Below are 22,273 nucleotides of genomic sequence, written 5' to 3' on the forward strand. Positions count from 1 at the left end.
CCTGGAAGCGTTCAAATCCTGGATCCGATACCTGGTTTCCATGAGCTAGTCTCCAGGAGCTTGAAGCCTGTGTGGGTATCCTGACTGCAAGTTACCGGCAGACTGCGTGGGTCCCTCAGCAACCGAGCCCCTCACTGGTCCGGTACCATGTCACCGTCCTGCAGGGACATCTCCTCAGCTTCTCTTTCTCAATAGGGGAGGCTCTCGTTTCTGGTGCTCTGCACTGGTCCACTGCTCCCTCATCAACCATTGCAAGTAGATATGGGTTACGTGAAGCTTTAGACAAGGGTCTCTTGAAATCAATACTAAGCCGTTCCATAGGTTTTGTTGCTTTGATAAGACTTCCTCCTGATGGGTGTTAGAACTGAGGCGTTAGTTCAGCACAGACCCTGCATGAAGCACAAGGCTTCTTGACATCTTCTGTACATCTTTCTACTCTTTTTACTGTCAAACATAAAGGTTACTGACGTCTGATCAGTAAACAAGCTAAAGTGGCACCATGCCAGGTAGTGGCTCCATTTGCGCACTGCCTCTACAGTGTGGTTGTGAAATTCACTTCCATGTAGTGTCTTTGACATGAATGCAGCAGGCCGACCTCCTTGGTTAAGGACAGCAGAAATAGCTACATCAGATGTGTCACAATCTACTTCAAAGGGTAAGTTTTCATCCACCAAATGCAGGGTGGCTTCCTCCAACTTTCTCTTTAGTAAATAAAAGGTGTTCAGGGCCTTTTCCTCCATTGGAAACTTCTCTGTATTTACCATGAGTTGAATCTTGTTAGAAAACCCATGAATCTATTTGGAAAAATAAGCAAACATCCCAAGGGCCTTTTTTAAGGATCACAAATTTTTTGATGGAGAGGGTTCTTGTAGTAAGTCTCTCAGGATCTGGCTCAATGAGACCCTTCCCCACACAGTATCCAACATGAATGGAATTCACAGTCCCCACAGTCTGAATCATTAAGTGTTAGGTGCCTTTGACTGATGGTCTTGAAGAATTTCTTTACATTTTGATCATGTCCCTCTTGTGTTCATCCAACAGTAGTGATATTATCAAGGTAAGGGAAGGCACCTTGCAGTTTTTCATCTCTAACTGACTTGTCCATAGTTCGCTGGAAGGCAGCCACCCCATTTTTGACTCTTAATGGAATCCGACAAAATTGTTATAAATGTCCATGGGCTTCCAAAACTGTATAATTCTTATCTGACTCTTTCAGTGACACTTGGTTGTAGGCACTTTTCAGGTCAAAGGTAGAGAACACACTATATATTGCAAGTTTGTTTACCATTTTGTCAATTCTTTGCAAGGAGTAAGCATCCAATTCCATGTATTAATTGATTGTCTGTGAATAATCCACACACATTCGTTTCTTGTGTTGGTGGGTAGGATCCTTCACCACTACCACTTGGGATTGTCATGGAGATATAAACATCTCAATGATGCCTTCTGAAAGTAAATGGCAAATTTCCTGTGCAGTGAAGTTTTGATCATCTTTGCTAAAGCATCAATTTCATTTAATTGGTTTACAGCTTGGTGATCAGTTTGGAAAAAGGGATGGCTCTTCTATTTTTGCTGTGGTCAGTGCACAGTAATGATCAGCACCATTCCCAGTTAGGTCAGACAAGGGTCCTCCATATTTAAATTTCACACTCAGATGCTGACGCTGGAAATCCTGGCCTCATATTAAGTCAGAACATGGGTCCTTCAACACACCAAGTTGTGTGGCAGCGCATGACTGGCTATTAAGACTAAGAGTTAGGTCAACAACAACATATCCTTGGGAACTAGTGTTTAAAATTTTCTGAGCCCTAGTAATGTCTTTACTGGACGGGTGAGCCTTTAGTTTTAGTTCCCACGTGACTTTATCGCTAATGTAACTAGCAGTGCTGCACGAATCCAACAGAGCACTTAACCTTTTACCTTTCACAGTCACACAGATTGCAGATTGAGCAAGTCCTTGTGGCATATTAGTAAGTGTAGCCAATACCTGAGAATTGACCACCATTGCCACTGAGCTTGATGAGGCCTTGGATTTGCACACTTAGGCAAAATGTCCCTTCTTCGTACATTTATAGCATGTAGCCTTGCGTGCTGGACAGTTATCTCATGAATGGTAAGAGAAACCATAGAAAAAACTTTTCTGTTTTGTATTATAAGAGGCAGCCACAGCTGGTTATCAGGCAGCCCTGTTAAAGAATCCTTCTCACGTACCTGCAGCACCTGTGATAGTTCAGGGTTCACTACTGCAGCTGTATGGGCCGCTGGGGTAGCGTATGCATCATTATTGCATTGAGCTACGTCTAACGCAGTAGCTTGGTTATAAGCTGTCTGGAAGTCCAGTGTTTTGTTTTCTAGGAGACGCTGGCGTATTGCAGATGTGGCAATGCCAGTGATGAATGCGTCACTCATTGCCTCGTTTCCACATTGCTCCGCAGTATTATCTCAAAAATTACAGTTTCTCTTTAACTTTTTCAACTCCTTGAAGAAATCATCTAATGATTCTCCTGGCTTCTTCCACCTGGTAGCCAGTAAATGTCTGGCAAAAACCTCATTGGGAGACTCCACATATAAACCGCCCGACTTAGAGAAAGCCGAGTCAAAATGTTCACATCCTTCTATGTATTCGAAAACATTGCAACTCACTCAGCTTAATAGTGTTCTGTACTTGTTCGACATCTTCTCCCCATAGTCAGCGATGTAGTTCATGAGAATCGTACACCAGTGTTGCCATTCCTTGGCAGCTGTCGGTGAGCTGGGGGGGTGGGGGGGGGGGGTCGATGTTTAAATACTTAGGCCTCCACATCGTTTCCGTGCTTGACAATTAATTTGAGTAAATTGTGAGAATGAAAAAACTTGGTAGCTGCTTTCCAAGCTTTACTCAACTTAATCGTGCAGTTACAGTTAATTGAGCAGATAGAAGGTGATTGGAGGAAGAAGAACAATTAAGATTAGCTTTGTAATATTACAGTGGGTTTTTGTTGGTGGGGGGGGAGGATGTCCGGTTTCCTCCCACTGTTCAAAGCATACCAGTGGAGTAGGTTAATTGATTGTAAAGTGAGCAGCATGAACTCGTTGACCAAAATGGCCTGCTACTGTGCTATAAATCTAATTTTTTTTTAAAAAGCAGCATTTGGCTGGGTGTGACACAACACAAGGATGTATGGTCACATAGATAATGAGCATGTTAGGACCAACTTTGCATCACTTGCTCTTTTTTAGTTCAGGTACTATTTATTGTTATGTAGTAAAACAGAAGTGTAATATTACACAAAACTGCCTTTTGCCTGCCGTAGGGCAGACAGAGATTTGCTACTCGCATTATCTGGCACCCATGACAGTCAGATAAAGAGAAGAAAAAGATAGTCCTCCCAGAGCCACTGAGATTCGCCTCCAGTGCTGTGACAGCTTCTGCAGCCGCACAGGCTCCTGTTCGATCCATCGGCGACCTTAGCTCCAGATGCGTACTTCTGACACAATCAACCTTCAGTGCCCAAATCCTTTCTTGTCTTCAGCACTCTCTCACACCCCAGCTCTGATACCTGGTTCCAATGCCTCCAGCAGCCCATGTCCCTCAGCTGCTGAGACCCTCGCAGGCCCACCATCACTGTGGTTACCATCCTGGAATCAGAAATGCAGCCACTATGTTCCATCCCTGAACCTTCTCTCGTGCAGTCAGTAAAGCACATTGATATCTCCACACCATCCCTTTGATGCTGTCTTGGTTAAACTTGTACCTCTCATTTTGTTCGTTTTAGATTGGTCACAGTGTTTGAGCTACCGAAAGAAAATAGACACACACACCGAGAGCAGTTCAGTTTGTACAAATGTTTATTACAAATTCAAAAGCTGATTTCAAACTACAATATGCAAGCCCTTCCCAACTATACTTATCAACGCCTGGACTGGTCTCAACTGCCGAAGCGAGGCAACGACTGCACACTTGTAGTAGGTTGTCAGGGCGCCAGTAGCAGCTTCTCCACCTCCCTCGACCGGGACGTTGGCTGGACTCTAGAAGTTCTTCTTCTTGCTGAGAGATGTTGCCACCTCTCGGAGAGTCTCAAACTTCAGCAGCGGGACCATGGCTTATATTACCCAAAAAATGCTTACCCAAGCACCTATTCCCAGCGCAGCAAGAAAGATAAGCGAGCAAGCTAGCATGCTAGGCTTCTATCAAATAACATAATTTTTAGCTTATAACTTTGAATACAATGGTTTATTTTGCATCAAGGCTAGGCCTCTGACAGTCTGTGACCAAAACAAGCAGGAAGATTAAATGTTCTTGGTACACAGATGTCCTTTCTTCAGATAACTGCATCTCTGGCCCTTCGGTGGAATTTAGCTTATGTCTGCTGATTCTAAAAACAAGCAGGTTCTCAGCCTTACAGAAGCAAAGGCTGCAAAAGTAAAAAAAACAAGGTTTAAATCTTCCATTACAGATGCACAGCACCTCTCAAGGCACTTTATCCTCAGATGCCAGTCCTGAACTGACAATGTTGGGAGATTAGGGAAGGGGGCTGAGGCTAAGGTTAAGCAGACAGGATTTCAGGGGGTGGTAATTGAAGCAGAATCAGTTTGTGGAAAATGGTGGAGACTGTGAGGAGCAGATGTCTGCCAGCGCGAGTGGTGAGGATCCAAGAGAGAAGGCAGTGAGGTCCATGAACTGGATACTGGATTCTGTGTTAAGCTTCCCATGTTGCTTTGCCTTTTGCCTCAAACTGAATGGAACTATTTCTCTAACTTGGTGCATGAATTGCAAAAGCTTGGTTTGCACATGCAACAAGTCAAGAGACTTTTATTGCTCGAGGGTTTGAACTTAAGTTCATTTATTCTCATCTTTTTGGCATCTTGGCCTTCATAAATCAAAGTTTTGAATACAGGAATTGGGATGATATGGAGTTGAATTCCAGGGAAAGATTAAACAGATTGGGACTTTATTCCTTGGAGCATAGAAGTATGAGGGGAGATTTGATAGAGGTTTATAAAATAATGGGGGGAGTAGACCGAGAAACTGCGAGTAGGCTCTTTCAACTTAGATTAGGAGAGATAAATACGACATGGCTTTAGGGTGAATGGTGGAAGGTTTAAGGCATTGGTTCTCAACCTTTTTATTTCCACTCACATACCTATGCCATCGGTGCTCTGTGGTTAGTAAGCGATTACTTAAGGTGGTATGTGAGTGGGAAGGGAAGGTTGAGAATCACTGCTCTAGATCCAATTATTACTGAAATCTTTTGCTTGAGAAAAACTGTCATTGGCCCATTTCCTTTGGAGTTATGAAACGGTGCACATGGCGATTCAATTAGGTATGATTAAAACAGAGGTTTTCAAATTTTTTCCTTCCATCCACATAGCACCTTAACCAATCCCTTACTAATCACAGAGCACCTACGGCATAGGGAATACTTAAAGTGGAATGTGAGTGGAAAGAAAAAGGTTGAGAACCACTGGTTTAGGGGGAACTTCTTCACTCACAGAGTGGTGGGGATGTGGAATGAGCTGCCATCTGACATGGTAAATGTGGGTTGACTCTTACATCTTAAGAATAGATTGGATAGATACATGAATGGGAGTGGTCTGGAGGGTTATGGAATGGGTGCAGGTCAGTGGGACTAGAGGAATGATGTTTTGGCACAGACTAGAAGGGCTGAATGGCCGAATGGCCTGTTTTCTTTTTGGTAGTTTTATAAGATTCTATCTGATTGTACAGCCTGATGAAACTCTGTGATTCTTCTGACCATAGTGCACACAGCCACACAGACAACACCCTCTTCAGACAACGATCCCAGTAGATCCCAGTAGGGGAGAGAAACTCCAGTGATCCTCTCTGCCACTCTCGTTAATCCACAGGTCCATAAAAGTGGCAGAGAGGATCACTGGAGTCTCCCCCCATCGACATGATCTACCAGGATCGTTTTCTGAAGAGGGCACGCAAGATCATTGCGGACTCCTTCCATCCTGCATGCAGCATATTTCAGCTGCTCCTGTCAGGATAGAGATACAGGAATATCAGAGCCAGCGCCACCAGGCTGAGGAACAGCTTCTTCCCATGGGCAGTAAGAACAACCAAAGGAACTGCTCACACTAACCATCTAAGACCCTCATATGTACAAAGCAATATTTATTGATTTGCATAAATTAAATACTTGTCCTGTGTATGTATTCTTTGTCTGTATGTGTGTTACCTCTGTTTGGTTATCTGTATGTGTTGCACTGAGGACCAGAGAACACTGTTTCGTCGTGCTTTATTTGTACAATCAGATGACAATAAACTTGACTTGACGACACAGTACACCCTACACACAAACCGAAAGACCATAAGATATAGGAGCAGAAATAGGCTATTCAGCCCATCGAGTCTGCCCTACCATTTAATCATGAGCTGATCCATTTTCCCACTCAGCCCCACTGCTTAGCCTTCTCCTCAGAACCTTTGATACCTTGGCTAATCAAGAACCTATCAATTTCTGCCTTAAATATACTCAATGACCTGGACTCCCCAGCACCTGTACAGCCCTCTAGCTGAAGAAACTCCTCTGTTCTAATCGGAATCCCTTCAATCCTGAAATTGTGCCCTCTTGTCCTATAATTTCTCACCATAGGATATACCCTTCCTACCTCCTCTCTGCCCATGCCTTTCAAGATTTGAAATGTTTCAAAGAAATTTCCCCCCCCCCACATTCTCCTAAATTCCAAAGATTGCAGATCAAGAGCCTTCAAACGCTCCTCATATGATAATCTTTTCTTTTCTTTTTTTTTAAAATTTTTTATTTTTCACACCATAAATCACAATAGCCATGATATACACTTTTTCTTTTTCACACATTTACAGTGACTTTTTCTCCCCCCACCCTCCCTCCTCCCAAGCCACCCCCCCACCCCCCCCTCTCATCCATTTTAGGTATACAATCTAGGTTGCATTAATTCAGTCAGACAATGTTGTCATTCAACAAAAATACACCAGAAATTCTACTGAGTCCATTCTTTTCTTTTCTTCTCCTTCCATCAACTTAGGTAATGTTTGTTCCCAGTAGGTTTTCGCTATTGTATTTAATGTAAGGCTCCCATACTTGTTCGAATATTTCAATATTATTTCTTAAACTATATGTTATTTTTTCTAATGGAATACATTTATTCATTTCTATATACCATTGTTGTATTTTCAAATTATCTTCCAATTTCCAGGTTTACATAATACATTTTTTTGCTACGGCTAGGGCTATCTTGACAAATCTTTTTTGTGCATCTTCCAAGTCAATTCCAAATTCTTTATTTTTTATGTTACTTAGGAGAAAGATCTCTGGATTCTTTGGTATATTGTTTTCTGTTATTTTATTTAATATCTGATTGAGATCATCCCAAAATTTTTCTACTCTCTCACATGTCCAGATTGCATGAATTGTTGTTCCCCTTTCTTTTTTACATCGTAAACATCTATCAGATACTGTTGGGTCCCATTTATTTAACTTTTGCGGTGTAATGTATAGTCTGTGTAACCAATTATATTGTATCATACGCAGCCTCGTATTTATTGTATTTCTCATCGTTCCAGAACATAATTTCTCCCATGTTTCCTTTTTTATCTTTATATTTAAATCTTGTTCCCATTTTTGTTTAGTTTTACCATTTGTTTCCTCATTCTCCTTTTCTTGCAGTTTGATATACATATTTGTTATAAATCTTTTGATTAACATTGTATCTGTAATCACATATTCAAGGTTACTTCCATCTGGTAAACTCAAATTGCTTCCTAATTTATCTTTCAAGTAGGATCTCAGTTGGTAATATGCCAGCGCTGTATCTCCAGTTATATTGTACTTATCTCTCATTTGTTCAAAGGATAAGAATCTACTTCCTGAAAAACAATTTTCTATTCTTTTAATCCCTTTTTTTTCCCATTTTCTAAAGGAAAGGTTGTCTATTGTAAAAGGGAGTAGCTTATTTTGCGTCAATATTAGTTTTGGTATTTGATAATTTGTTTTATTTCTTTCTACATGAATCTTCTTCCATATATTGAGGAGATGGTGTAATACTGGAGAAGTTCTATGTTGTACCAATTTTTCGTCCCATTTATATAATATATGTTCAGGTATCTTTTCCCCTATTTTATCTAATTCTAGTCTCGTCCAGTCTGGTTTTTCCCTTGTTTGATAAAAATCTGATAGGTACCTTAATTGTGCGGCTCTATAATAATTTTTGAAGTTTGGCAATTGTAAGCCTCCTTGTTTATACCATTCTGTTAATTTATCTAGTGCTATCCTCGGTTTCCCCCCTCTCCATAAAAATCTCCTTATTATTTTCTTTAACTCTTTGAAGAATTTTTCTGTCAGTTGTATTGGCAATGCCTGAAATAAGTATAGTATCCTTGGAAAAATGTTCATTTTAATACAGTTTATCCTTCCTATCAGTGTTAGTGGTAGCTCTTTCCAATGCTCTAAATCGTCCTGTAATTTTTTCATTAGTGGATTGTAATTGAGTTTATATAATTGGCCTAGATTTTTGTTTATTTGCACACCTAGGTATCTTATTGCCTGCATTTGCCATCTGAATGGGGATTCCTCCTTAAATTTTGAGAAATCCGCGTTATTCATAGGCATTGCTTCACTTTTATTTACGTTTATCTTGTATCCCGACACTTCTCCATATTCCTTCAATTTCTTATATAGTTCTTTTATTGATAGTTCTGGTTCTGTTAAGTACACTATCACATCATCCGCAAATAGACTGATTTTATATTCCCTGTCTTTTATTTTTATTCCTTTTATATTATTATCTATTCTTATCGATTCTACTAGTGGTTCTATAGCTAGCGCAAACAATAATGGTGATAGTGGGCATCCCTGCCGCGTTGACCTGCTTAAGTTAAATTGCTTTGATACATGTCCATTTACTGTTACTTTCGCTAACGGTCCCTTATATAATGTTTTAATCCAATTAATATACTTCTCCGGTAAACTGAATTTTTGCAATACTTTGAACAAGTAATTCCATTCTACTCTGTCGAAGGCCTTCTCTGCGTCTAAAGCAACTGCTACTGCCGGTGCTTTATTTCCTTCTACTGCATGAATTAAGTTAATAAATTTACAAATATTGTCTGTTGTGCGTCTTTTTTTGATAAATCCAGTTTGGTCTAAATTTACCATTTTCGGTACCTGTTCTGCTAATCTGTTTGCTAATAGTTTAGCTATTATCTTATAATCTGTGTTTAGCAGAGATATTGGTCTATATGACGCTGGTGAGAGTGGATCTTTCCCTTGTTTTAGTATCACTGTAATTATTGCTGTTTTACATGAATCTGGTAAGTTTTGTGTCTCATCAATCTGGTTGATTACATCCAGGAGGGGCGGTATTATTAGATCTTTAAATGTTTTGTAGAATTCTATTGGGAGTCCATCCTCTCCTGGTGTCTTATTATTTGGTAAATTTTTTATTATCTCTTGTATTTCTACTGTTCCAAATGGTTCTGTTAATTTATTTTGTTCCTCTATTTGTAGTTTTGGTAGTTCAATTTTAGTCAAAAATTCATCTATTTTCCCTTCTTTCCCTTCGTTTTCAGTTCGGTATAATTGTTCATAGAATTCTCTGAAGTTTTCCTTAATTTCTTTTGGATTATATGTAATTTGTTTGTCTTTTTTCCTTGTTGCCAATACCATTTTCTTAGTTTGCTCTGTCTTAAGCTGCCATGCTAAGATTTTGTGTGTTTTTTCACCTAGTTCATAATATTTCTGTTTTGTCTTCATTATATTCTTCTCCACCTTATATGTTTGTAATGTTTCATATTTTATTTTTTTATCCGCCAATTCTCTTCTTTTGGTTGTATCTTCCTTTATTGCTAATTTTTTTTCTATGTTTATTATTTCCCTTTCCAACTGCTCTGTTTCCTGATTATAGTCCTTCTTCATCTTGGTTGCATAACTTATTATTTGTCCTCTAATGAATGCTTTAATTGCGTCCCATAGTATAAACTTATCTTCCACTGATTCCGTATTTACTTCAAAGTACATTTTTAATTGTTTTTCAATAAATTCTCTAAAATCCTGTCTTTTAAGTAGCATGGGGTTTAATCTCCATCTATACATTCTTGGAGGGATGTCCTCTAGCTTTACTGTCAGTATTAAGGGTGAATGGTCCGATAGCATTCTCGCTTTATATTCTGTTTTTCTTACTCTATCCTGCATACTAGCTGATAACAAAAATAGGTCTATTCTTGAGTATGTTTTATGTCTAGTCGAGTAGTATGAGTATTCCTTTTCTTTTGGGTTTTGTTTCCTCCATATGTCCACAAGTTTCATTTCTTGCATTGATTTAATTATAAATTTGGTTACTTTGTTCTTCCTGTTAATTTTTTTCCCCGTTTTATCCATATTTGGATCCAAATTCAGATTGAAATCCCCTCCTATTAGTATGTTCCCTTGCGTATTAGCTACCTTCAAAAAGATATCTTGCATAAACTTTTGATCTTCTTCGTTAGGTGAATATATATTAAGTAGATTCCAAAGCTCCGAATATATCTGACATTTTATCATAACATATCTCCCTGCTGGATCTATTATTTCCTCTTTATTTTAAATGGCACATTTTTGCTAATTAATATAGCCACTCCTCTTGCTTTTGAATTATACGATGCTGCTGTTACATGTCCTACCCAATCTCTCTTTAATTTCTTGTGCTCCAATTCAGTTAAGTGTGTTTCTTGGACAAATGCTATATCTATTTTTTCCTTTTTCAGTAAATTTAGTAGTTTCTTCCTTTTAATTTGGTTATGTATTCCATTAATATTTAAAGTCATATAGTTCAGCGTAGCCATTTTATATTTTGTTTATCTTCTCTTTCCGTTTTTCCATCATTACCTTTCCTCCTTTTCCATTTCTGTTTTCTTATTTTCAACTCTTTACCAGACAACATTCCTACAACATCCAACATTTTCCTTATTCTCCTATTTCTATCTTCTTTATCCCCAATCTCCCCTTCCCCTCCTGAGTTGTCCTTTATCCCTTGTCGGACAACCACATCTCCCCTCTCCATTTGGATTTGCGAATCCACTCGCAAGCGTCAACTGATTTTGCAGTGACCGCTCTTTTCCCCCACCCAGCCCCCCCCCAGAAAAGATTTCACTTTTCATATGTCACAAAGGTCACTCTTTTAATTCCCTCCTTATTCTCTCTATTCCATTACCTTCCCTTATTAATTCTTGTCTATACTATCTATGTTTTCCTCTAATTACAGATACTTTCACGTATGCCCATTGTCTCTATTCACTCTTATACCTCTTTACCCGCATACATATCAATCGTGGTCATTTTTACCCTCATTACCCGTCTTCATCCCTCAGTCTATTTTTGTCTTTACCCACATACATATCAATCGTGATCATTTTTACTCTCATTACCCGTCTTCATCCCTCAGTCTATTTTTGTAATTGTTCTGCAAATTTTCGTGCTTCTTCTGGATCCGAGAACAGTCTGTTTTGTTGTCCTGGAATAAATATTTTCAATACCGCAGGATGCTTCAGTGTAAATTTATATCCTTTCTTCCATAAAATCGCTTTTGCTGTATTGAACTCTTTTCTCTTCTTTAGGAGTTCAAAGCTTATATCTGGATAAATGAAGATTTTTTGCCCTTTATACTCCAGTGGTTTGTGGCCCTCTCTTACTTTTTTCATTGTCTTCTCCAGTACCTTTTCTCTTGTAGTATATCTTAGGAATTTTACTACAATAGATCTTGGTTTTTGTTGTGGTTGTGGTTTAGGGGCCAATGCTCTATGTGCCCTTTCTATTTCCATTTCTTGCTGTAGTTCTGGACATCCTAGGGCCTTAGGGATCCATTCTTTTATAAACTCCCTCATATTCTTGCCTTCTTCATCTTCCTTAAGGCCCACTATCTTTATGTTATTTCTTCTGTTATAATTTTCCATTATATCTATTTTTTGGGCTAGTAATTCTTGTGTCTCTTTGGTTTTTTTATTAGATTCCTCCAATTTCTTTTTTAAGTCTTCTACCTCCATTTCTGCTGCTATTGCCCGTTCTTCCATCTTGTCCATTTTTTTCCCCATTTCTGTTAAGGTCATATCCATTTTATTTATTTTCTTTTCTGTGTTGTTTATTCTTCTTCTTAAATCATTGAATTCCTGTGTTTGCCATTCTTTAAATGACTCCATGTATCCTCTAACAAGAGCAAGTATATCCTTTACCTTGCCTTTCCCTTTATCTATTTCACTGTATTCTTCCTCTTCTTCTTTCTCTGGGTTGGCCATCTGTTGCTTCTTTGATGCCCTTTCCTCCTCTTCTTTCTTGTTTCCATTATCTTCTGTGGTCTCTTCTTGCTGCAGGTGTTCTGCAGCTGTCGTTGCCGGCTGTGGAGATCGACTGCCCAGCTGGTCCCCCCTCCCGTCGGTGTGTTTTTTTTCATGCGCGGTTGCGCACTTTTACTCGGCTCTGTGAGCCATTGATGTAGTTCTTTTTCCACCGACCTGAGGTAGTGGGCTCCTCTCTCCACAGCGGGCCTCTTCGGACAGGTAAGGCCTTCACCTTTTTCCTCCGTTGTCTTCTCTTCCTCTCTTCTTTCCGTTGATTTTGATTTTTCTCCTTTTGTCTCCATCTTCTTTCCACCTTTATACTCACTTTTCTTTAACTTGTATTTCTTTGCCTTTGTATTTTCTCTTGTTTTTCCCGACTTTTCTGGAGAGGGCTGGAGTTCACCGTCCGGCCACTACTCCATCACGTGACTCCTCATATGATAAATTTTCAATCCCGGCATCATCAAATGACACATATACGGAGCAATCCAAAATAAATATAGATAAAAGTAATTCAAAGGTTTCTTGGGTTGTTCAGCAGTCTTACCACCTGTGGGAAGAAGCTCTTTCCAGCCAGACAGGCCTGGCTCCTGTACTTCTTCCTTGAAGGTAGTGTCTTTAAGATACCGCAGGCTGGATGGTAAGGGTCCTCAATGATTCTTTGACCCCTCTTTGAGCACAGCTCCCTGTAGATATTGTTAACAGAGGGAAAGGAGACCGCAGTGATCTTCTCAGCAGTTTTAATCAGCCTCCGTACTGACCTCCAATCTGATGGTTTGCAGATACCGTACCACACTACGATGGAGACAGCCAGGACACTTTATTGTGCTCCTGTAGAATGTTGTTAGGATAGTAGCTGGTCGCCTTGCCCTCCTCAACCTCCTTAGGAAGTGTAAGCGCTGCTGCCTCTTCCTGACTAATGAGGGTCCAGGATAGGTCGTCCTTTAAATGAACGCCAAGGAACTTTGTGCTCCCCATTCTGTCTACGATGGAGCCATTGATATGTAGTGGGGAGGAGTCCTTCATAGTCCTGAAGCTCACAGTCATGTCCTTTGTCACGTCGACGTTGCGACTCAGGTCGTTGCACTTGCACCACTGTACACAGCTTTCAACCTCCTCTCCGTCAGCCGAATCATCATTGATACCGATCAAGCCAACTACCACTGTATCATCCACTAACTTCAAGGTTCCTTTATTGTCATGTAATGGTATTGAACATGTAATATTACACGAAACTGCTGTAAGGTGGACAAAGTCGACATTAGTGTTGCCTGGCGCCCCTTACAGAAGGATAGAAAGAGAAGCAAAAGAGCAGGGTCGGCGCCACGGTGGGGGGAGTTGCTGGCGGTGGCCTACTTGCTGCATAATCCAGCAGTCCTAAACTCGCTTAGCAGTCGGGGATTGATGGGGAGGGTGGTGGTGGCCTACCTGTCGAGCAGATGTAAACCTCCGACCTTCTGACATAAAGCCAAAAGTGCTGCTGTTATTGCACGGAGAGTCACTAGCTTGCGTCAAGCTGGACGCTACAGATGCTTGACACATGGGGAGGGTCAGGTCTGACAGCGATGGCTGCAAGTGTAAGAAGGCACAGCACCTTGCTGGGGAGGGTCATGCTGTGCGAGCGTATGGGGGCACTGCACCTCGCAAGGAGAGGCCATGCCCATGAATGCTCCCACCCCTGGCACCAATTGTGGAAAAGAGAGTCCCTTCAGAATCACCAGGTGCTTTTAAGCTGCAGCACCCTGGTAGCCCTCCTGGGACCCAAGTGCAATTAGTGGGGCAAAGGTGCCTCCAGCATCTTTTAAGCTGAAGGAGGAATAGCCCAAGTAAATCACCAACTTGGCGATGATGTGGTAAGTGATGCGTCACACAAACTAGTCTCCCCCGTCCCCCCCACCAGCTGTCAGTCTCCCACCGTCAATCGTGCTCCCCCCAACCCACGGCAGCTGACCCCGCTGCCCCTGCGGCAGCCAACCCCTCTCCTCTCTTCCCCACAGCATCAACCCGTCTCCTGAAGATTGTCGCACCCCCCCCACCCCCCGCGACATTGATCTCACTCCCCCCATTGTGGGTCTTGTCTTTTCCACTCGCGGCAGCGATTTTTTACCCCCCACCCCACCTCCACCCAGGGCCCTGGCAGCGACCCTTCTCTTCACCCCCCCCCCATGTCACCTCAGACGCTTCTATCGGGGTTTCCCTGTGATGTCAGCGCATAAGTAACCGGGTTGGCCAATTTTCTGTTCAAGCCACTGGTCAACATGTCCTGGGTAAGTTTAACTGGGTTTCCTGACTACCTCCGAGGTAGGGCAGGGGCAAGGTTGATTTTGGATGACACTGACTGCGGGACCCTTTCAAGCGGCCTTGTGAGTGGGGCAATAACTGGGGAAATTGCTCGGTTAACCCCATTTTACAAAGCAGTGAGAATCCATGGATTCTCCTCCAACTTTCCTGCAGCTTCTGCAGTCGCACAGACTCCTGTTCAATCCATCGGCAACCTGAGCCCCAGATCCAAATGTCCGACACGATCATGAAGCCTCAGTGCCCAAGGCCCTTCGGGAGTCCTTCTTGCCCTCAGCACTCTCGCAAATCCCAGCTCTGATTCCCATGAGCCAGTCTCCAGGACCTCGCTACCCATGTGGGTCGCAATTCACACACAGCCTGTGTGGTCCCCTCAGCCGCTGAGCCCCTCGCTGATCCGCCACCATGGTCACCATCCTGTAAGGTTGACTCCTCTGATCTACAGATGATTCTGATTATTCTTTTGGACAGGGAGTTTCTCCCAGCAGTACTTTGCAATCAAAAATGCCTAAAGTTAACAGTACTCACTGTTCCACACCTTTGACAACAGCCCTAATATCTCTTGATTCAATTCCATGTCAGATCTTGCCAAACCGTTTGTGGAATTTTACTGTGTGAAAGGGTATGATTTGAATGTAATGTGGGTGCCTGTGTGATTAGCATTGTGTGGTAATGTCAACACACTCATGAGATCGGTGTTCAGCTGTGTTGATTCAAGGCTCCAAGGTTCTGCAGTTCAAGTTCATTATCTTTCGATTATCCCAATACACTCTCAACAAAATAGTGTTCTCCAGTCCTCAGTGCAGAACAGTGCAAAATACACGTACAGACAGAACACACAATTAGATAAACAATACATATGCACGCTACATATGTACAGATATTAAAATAAATATTCTTAATAACTAGTAGAGGCACAGAGAGTTGTTTTTAGCAGCCGTTCAGCTGCCAAACTGCTCGTGGGAAGAAGCTCTTTCTCAACCTGGTGGTTCTGGTTCTGATACTCCTTTATCTCTTTCCCGACAGGAATAGCTGGAAGTTTCTGTGTGCAGGTCCTCAACAATTTTGCGCGTCCTCTTTAAACAACAATCCTGGTAAATCCCATCAATGGGGGATGGGGGAGGTGGGTAATAAAGGAAGAACACAGTGATCCTCTTGGCTGCTCTTATGATCCTTTGGATTGACTTCTGATTCAAAGCTCTTACACTGTTTTAATTGTACCTAATTGACTCGTTATGTGCACAGTTTCAGAACTCCAAAGAAAATAGGCCAATAACAATTTTTCTCAAGCAAAAGATTTCAGTAACATTTGGGTCTGGAGCAGTGATTCTCAGCCTTCCCTTCCTACTCACATTCCATTTTAAGTAATCATTTATTAATCACAGAGCACCTCTGGCATTGGGATTACTTAAAGCGGTATGTGAGTGGAAAGAAAAAGTTTCAAGACCATTGCTCAACAGCAACTGTACCATGCAGTGATGCAATCGGCCAGGATGCTCTCCATAGAGTTCCTGTAGAAAGTAGCCAGCGTGGTGGCAGGTAGCCTTGCCCGCTTCTGTCTTCACAGGAACTCCAGATGCTGTTACACCTTCCTGTCATGTTAAGACATGTGTGTCTAGGATAGGTCATTCCATAAGTGGACTCTGAGGAACTTGGAGTTCTCCACTCTCTCCAATACCAAGCTATGAACGTGCAGTGAATGGTTTTGCTTTTAGTCATCACTAGATGTTTTAAACAAGTGCAAGGGGGCAAATTTCTGATCTCCAACAATTCTCAGAGATTTTTCTCTGTGTTAATTGGCTACATTTGGCTTAGAGTAATGATAATTTTAGTATGATCAAACCATAGAACACTACAGCAAAGAAACAGACCCCATCTAGTCTGTGCCAAAATATTATTCTGCTTAGTGCAATGGATCTGTGTTAATATTAATCTTTAGTTTAATGTTAAAATATATTTCATCTGGATATGGCTTAATAACTTAGTTTGGGTGTTCAGGGAAGCAAAGACCATTAGCATTTCAACAGACACATGTAGTTCTTTGCATTATTCACCATTGACCACAGAAGCCAGTTTGAAAGATGGAATGGCTGCTGATTGCAGTTGAAGCTAAGAGATGAAAGGATTATGATGGTTCTGAGATAACAATAGGTGTTATCTCGGAAGCACCTGTGTAAAAGCACAGCCATTTAGGGTAGACATCACGGAGGCATAAGTGGACTTTCACATCAGTGTGAAAAGACCTTATGAACTTCAAAGACAGAAATGATGTTACAATCCATGTGTCATGAGAGATTTCCCGGAACTGTACTATTAAAATCCAAGACAAAGAGGTCAGTTTAAGGGAACTCGGTGTCCTGCTCAGACAGGATTGAAAGCAGCAATATTTACTGCAGAGGGAGAAAAAGCTGCTTATGTTACTCCTGAAAAATGGGAACACAGAAAATAAGTGGACTTCAAGGGGGAAGCCCACTTTCTGACTGCTCTTTATAAAATAAGGAGTGAAGCCACGTTGTGGAAAAAAAACTGAAGACAGAAAACTTGACCTCCTGGAAAGGCAGGTCTTGTATTATTGTATTTACAGGAGATACGATATAAGTGGCTTTTAAATAAGTAAGACCACTTCTCATTTGTGCCCAGAAAATGGTCACCCTGTTTGAAAAATATCTCTATGAAAGACAGGTAGGTCATCAAGGGAACTGTGAGTTGAAAGAGATCTGAAAATATAATGTTTAAGTGTGCTTCATAATTACTTCTGAACTGTGTTTTAAAGGGATCCTGAAGTCAACAAGAAAATTGAAACTGGAATATTAAAAGTGACTTTTTCAGAATCAAGTTTAAACTGTAATGGTTTTGGACTTTAATATACACACATATTTGTGTGTACACATCTCATTTGTGCATAGTAGGGTTAAGTTTAGAGATAAATAAGAAATGTTATGTTATTATTAGTTTAATAAAAAACTATTATTTTGAATTAACCATTGTAGAGTACAGTTCTTTCAGTACCTTTATGTGGTATGTAAGTGGTCTCATCCTGGATGTTCTCGTAGACTCTCAACGACACCATAGACAGCAATGCTGTTAGACGCTGGTTATCCTCCTCCACCTCAATGAATCTCAGGAAGTTTTCAAAGTTCAGCAGCCAGAAGTTAAAGGCTTTGAAGGCTGTAGCTGACTGTGGGTCGATATCAAGTTTTTCTGGCCGAGTTAAACGCTCCATCCCTTTCAAAAAAAATTCTTTTTGCTAATAAAATTGTAGAGCTCGTCGAAAGAATCAAAGACTTGTTGATCCAAACCAAGGCTTTTATTAGCAAAAGACAGGAGCTCTTCACAGGTGGCCGACCAGTCCGGAATGATCCGACCTGGCTAGGGACACAACCCTTTAAGGCCCAGACAATAGGCGTGGCTTAGCTCTCAGCCAATCGCTGTAAGCACAGTCTAGATACAGTAACTATACACTATATACATTGGTGATAGATTTGTACTATCACAACCATTGGTGAATTTTCCATTGCTATTCCTTTGTTAGTACTAATAAGGTTTGTTTGTTAGTTCGTAACACTGCCCTGCACCCAGCCTATAGCCCTCCACATCCCTTCCATTCATGTGCCTGTCCAAATTTTTCTTTAATGTCCAAATCACATGCCCCCTTCCACAGATTCCCCACTACAGTTGTTATTTCCCATTCCAATTCTAGATTCCTCAATAACCACCAGCAGTCCAGCGCTTTCTGAAGCAGCTGATGGACTAGAAATGGTTAACCCTCCATCAGGCACTCAAAGCTCAGTTGTCATCCAAGAGGCAGTTGCAACAAAAGAATTTTTTCAGCTAATAGGAGTGAAGTTGCTCCTCAAAGCCAACGTCTCCGAACATCTATTCTGGGGCCTCTATGATGATGCAATCATGTAGACACCTCACCAGCGGCTACACTTCATAAGGATTTTGAGGAGATTTGGTATGTTACCAAAGACTATTGCATACTTCAACAGGTGTACCATGGAGAGCATTCTAACTGGTTGCATCAGTGTTTGGTATGGAGGTACCAATGCACAGGACAGGAACATGATACAGAGAGTTGTGAACTCGGCCAGCGCCATCATGGGCATCAGTCTTCTCACTACAAGAGACAGAGTTTCAATAAAGCAGCCTCTATCATCAACGACCCTCACAACCCAGGGCATGTCCTTTCTGCACTGCTCCATTCAGGAAGGAGGTAGAGGAGGCTGAACACACACACTCAACAGCTATTTCCCCTCCATCCGATTTACGAATGGACAACTACCTCACTTACTCTCTTAGTTTGGACGAGTTATTTATTTTTTTAAATCTTGTATTTCCTGAATTGAAATTTATAGTAATTTTGCTCCTTGTTCTGCATCGTACTTCTGCCTCAATTCAATATATTTCATGATAACGAACATCGTTCAGCTCTTCCCAGACAGGATGCCAATCTACAGCAAGTAAGGGAAGAGAGATCAGGTCAATCTGGGTCATGGATATTTTCCTGCATGTGTGTGAAAGAGGAACAATGACGCCTATGGGTTGTGCTGGTAAATAATGGATGTGTGATCTCTGCAGGGCTGGTTTGCTGGGCGGAACTTGGCTGTGTCCCAAGCCACTACCAAGTATCTCCTCTGGGTCGATGACGACTTCATTTTTACTGCAAACACCAAAATTGAAAAGCTGGTGGATGTTTTGGAGAAAACCACGCTGGACTTGGTAAGAACTAAGGTTCCATTTTAGTTGTCAGCCAGTAACTTTGGCATGGGACCAGACCAACTCAGGAGTGCATCTCCATTTGGATGGCGGATTGGTTGAAGCTTTACAAGGCTTTGGTGAAGCCTAACTTGGAGTACTGTGAGAGGTTTTGGATGCTTCATTTAAGAAAGGATGATAGAGAGCATTCAGAGGAGGTTCACAAGGATGATTCCAGGAGTGAAAGAATTATCAATAAGAAGAGCATTTGATGGCACTTGGACTCATTGCAATTTAGTAGAATGAGATGGGGGGGTGGGGGGTCCTGATTGAAACTTGCCTCAGCTAATCAAGAACGTATCAATCATTCCCTTAAATACACCCTGTGACTTGGCCTCCACAACTGCTTGTGGCAACAAATTCCACAGATTCACCACACTCTGTTCCTCTATTCTAAGTGGACACCCTTCAATCATGAGTTGCACTCTGTTCTCCTAGACTCTCCCACATAGGAAACAACCTTTCTAAATTTACTCTGTGCATGCCTTTCAACATTCAAAATGTTTCAATGAGAATTCCCCCCCTCCGCCCCCCATTCTCCTAAATTCCAATGAGTATGGGCTAAGGAATGTCAAACACTCCTCATGTGATAACCCTTTCATTCCCGGAATCATTCTTGTCAGCTTCCTCTGAACCGAACCCTCTCTAACGTCAGCACATCCTTCTTAAATGAAGAGCCCAAAACTGCTCACACTGCTCCATGTGAGGCCTTATAAAGCCTCAACATCACATCACGTCCCTGCTCTTATATTTTATTCATCCTGAACTCCAGACTGGATAGTCTTGCTACCAGAGGATTACATTGGGGATTTTTGGGGGAAGCTCTCTGTATACATTGAACATTTTATTGGTCATTGTGTGGCATGTTTGAATGGCATTGTGTTGAGTGCTGCAGTGGTCAGGACCTATCTCTGTTGCTAATGTGCCCTGCTGTAGGTTGGAGGAGCAGTGCGAGAGAAAACTGGCTTTGCAACCACTTTTCGCCACCAGATTAGTGTGGAGCAAGGAGGAGAGGAGGGGGACTGCCTGAATATTCGTATGGGTCACTACCATACTGTGCTGGACTTTCCGAATTGTGTGGTCACAGACGGTGTTGTCAACTTCTTCTTGGCCCGCACGGACAGAGTGCAGCGGGTGGGATTCGACCCAAGGCTGAGCAGGGTGGCGCACTCAGGTGAGGGGGAGTTTGGTTTTAGTGACCATGCTCTCTGACTGATATTTATTCTGCATCGGGAAATCTTTCTGCTTTAAAAATCCCATCCTTGTGTTGAGGACATGGTAGCATTGAAACAGTTCACCATCCCCGTTGGTCACCTAGAGGTCTGATCTAACAATCCTGAGGCTTGAGTTCATATTGAAAGATTGTTTCCCATGGTGGGGGAGTCCGAGAGAAGACGCAAGGGCGTCCACACGGAATAGAGATGCAGAGAATGTTGAATCTGTGTGATTTTTTGCCACATACTGTTGTGGAGGCCAAGTCATTTGGTGTATTTATGGCAGAGATTGATAGGTTTTTGAATAGCCAGGGCATCAAGGGTTATGGGGAGAAGGCCGGGCAGTGGGGCTGAGTGGGAAACTGGATCAGTTCATGATTAAATGATGGGGAAGACTTGATAGGTTGAATGGCCGATTTCTGTTCCTATGTCCTTTTGGTCTTGGGTCAAACCTCACCACAACGTCTGTAGGTTTTAAATGAGGTTAATGGTGAGGTCCATAAAAGATATCAGATTGTCACAAACCCCATCTGGTTCACTGTGGAGGGCCTTGCAAAGCCCTGACTTCAATGAATGCCAACAGCTTTAGCAGTGAATTCCAGAAACATGAAAGTACAAAGCAGATTCTCACCCCTTCCCTCTACCATTCACATTCTGCTGCTTGCCAACACTCCAAGATCTCGGCACTCCTTCAAGTTCCTGGCATCCATTTTCAACAAGAAATTGGAAAAGTAACTGATTATCATTTATTGTCATGATTATGACATGAAATTTATTGTTTGCTATAAATTACATTTTTAAAATAAATAAATAAATTCATGCAAATGAAGGGAAAGTGAGGTAATGTCTGTGGTTCATTGTCCATTCAGAAATCTGATGGCAGAGGGGAAGAAGCTATTTTTGAATTGTTGGTTTTTGTCTTCAGGCTCCTGGACCTCTTTCCCTCAGAAAGTTTAGCCTTCTTCATGATTGCATTGGCATGGAGGCCCCTGGAAACGTCTTCAGAGATGTTGACACCCAGGAATTTGAGTTTCTGTTGCTGACTGCTCAATGAGAACTGGTTTGCGTTCTTCTGATTTCCCCTTCCTGGTCCACAATTAGTCCTTCCAATTTGATCTCAGTCACCAAGCTCACATCACTCAGGTTTGCTAAGTTCCTGAGACATTTGGGGGAATGAAAACAGTCTGGAGATCACTCAGTATAACAGAATGTTGTGGGGTGATTTTCTGCTATGGCAGGTGGTGCTACTCCACACCGCTCCAGAGACCTCAGGCTCACCCTCCTTCGCTGTCTTTGTTTGCACGCTCTCCATGTGACCCCATGGATTTCTCCCTGGGGATTCTGGTATCGTTCATTTATTTATCCTCTGATTGTACAAGTACAGCATAATGAAACAAGTTTTTCAGGTCCTTGGTATAAAACACAGAGAACAATGATACATATATACAAATATTAAAAATAAATACAACTTATTGTTAAATAAATAGCAGTCACAGAGGGTTTGTATGAGCTGCTCATCAGTCATTCAGCATTCTCACTGCCCATGGCTGTTTTTCAGCCTGGTGGTGCTGGCTTTGATTCTTTGTGTGTGTGTGTGTGTGTGTGTGTGTGTGTGTGTGTGTGTGTGTGTGTGTGTGTGTGTGTGTGTGTGTGTGTGTGTGTGTGTGTGTGTGTGTGTGTGTTTGTGCGTGTGTGTGTGTGTGTGTAGTGG

The 22,273-nt window shown here is 41.7% G+C and overlaps 1 protein-coding gene across 2 annotated transcripts in view; it reads left to right on the forward strand.

Moving 5' to 3' along the window:
- Window positions 1–22,273, forward strand: part of LOC138750716 (beta-1,4 N-acetylgalactosaminyltransferase 1-like) — a 78,818-nt gene that overhangs the window by 52,808 nt on the left and 3,737 nt on the right. The window contains exons 9-10 of one of the 2 annotated variants that reach the window (XM_069912811.1): window positions 19,172–19,312; window positions 20,285–20,522. In XM_069912811.1, coding sequence (XP_069768912.1) covers window positions 19,172–19,312; window positions 20,285–20,522 — 379 coding nt within the window. The remainder of the gene's footprint in view (window positions 1–19,171; window positions 19,313–20,284; window positions 20,523–22,273) is intronic. The other variant, XM_069912812.1, reaches the window with a different exon arrangement.

Source organism: Narcine bancroftii, unplaced genomic scaffold (assembly GCF_036971445.1).
Source record: "Narcine bancroftii isolate sNarBan1 unplaced genomic scaffold, sNarBan1.hap1 Scaffold_240, whole genome shotgun sequence".
Taxonomy (NCBI): Eukaryota; Metazoa; Chordata; class Chondrichthyes; order Torpediniformes; family Narcinidae; genus Narcine; species Narcine bancroftii.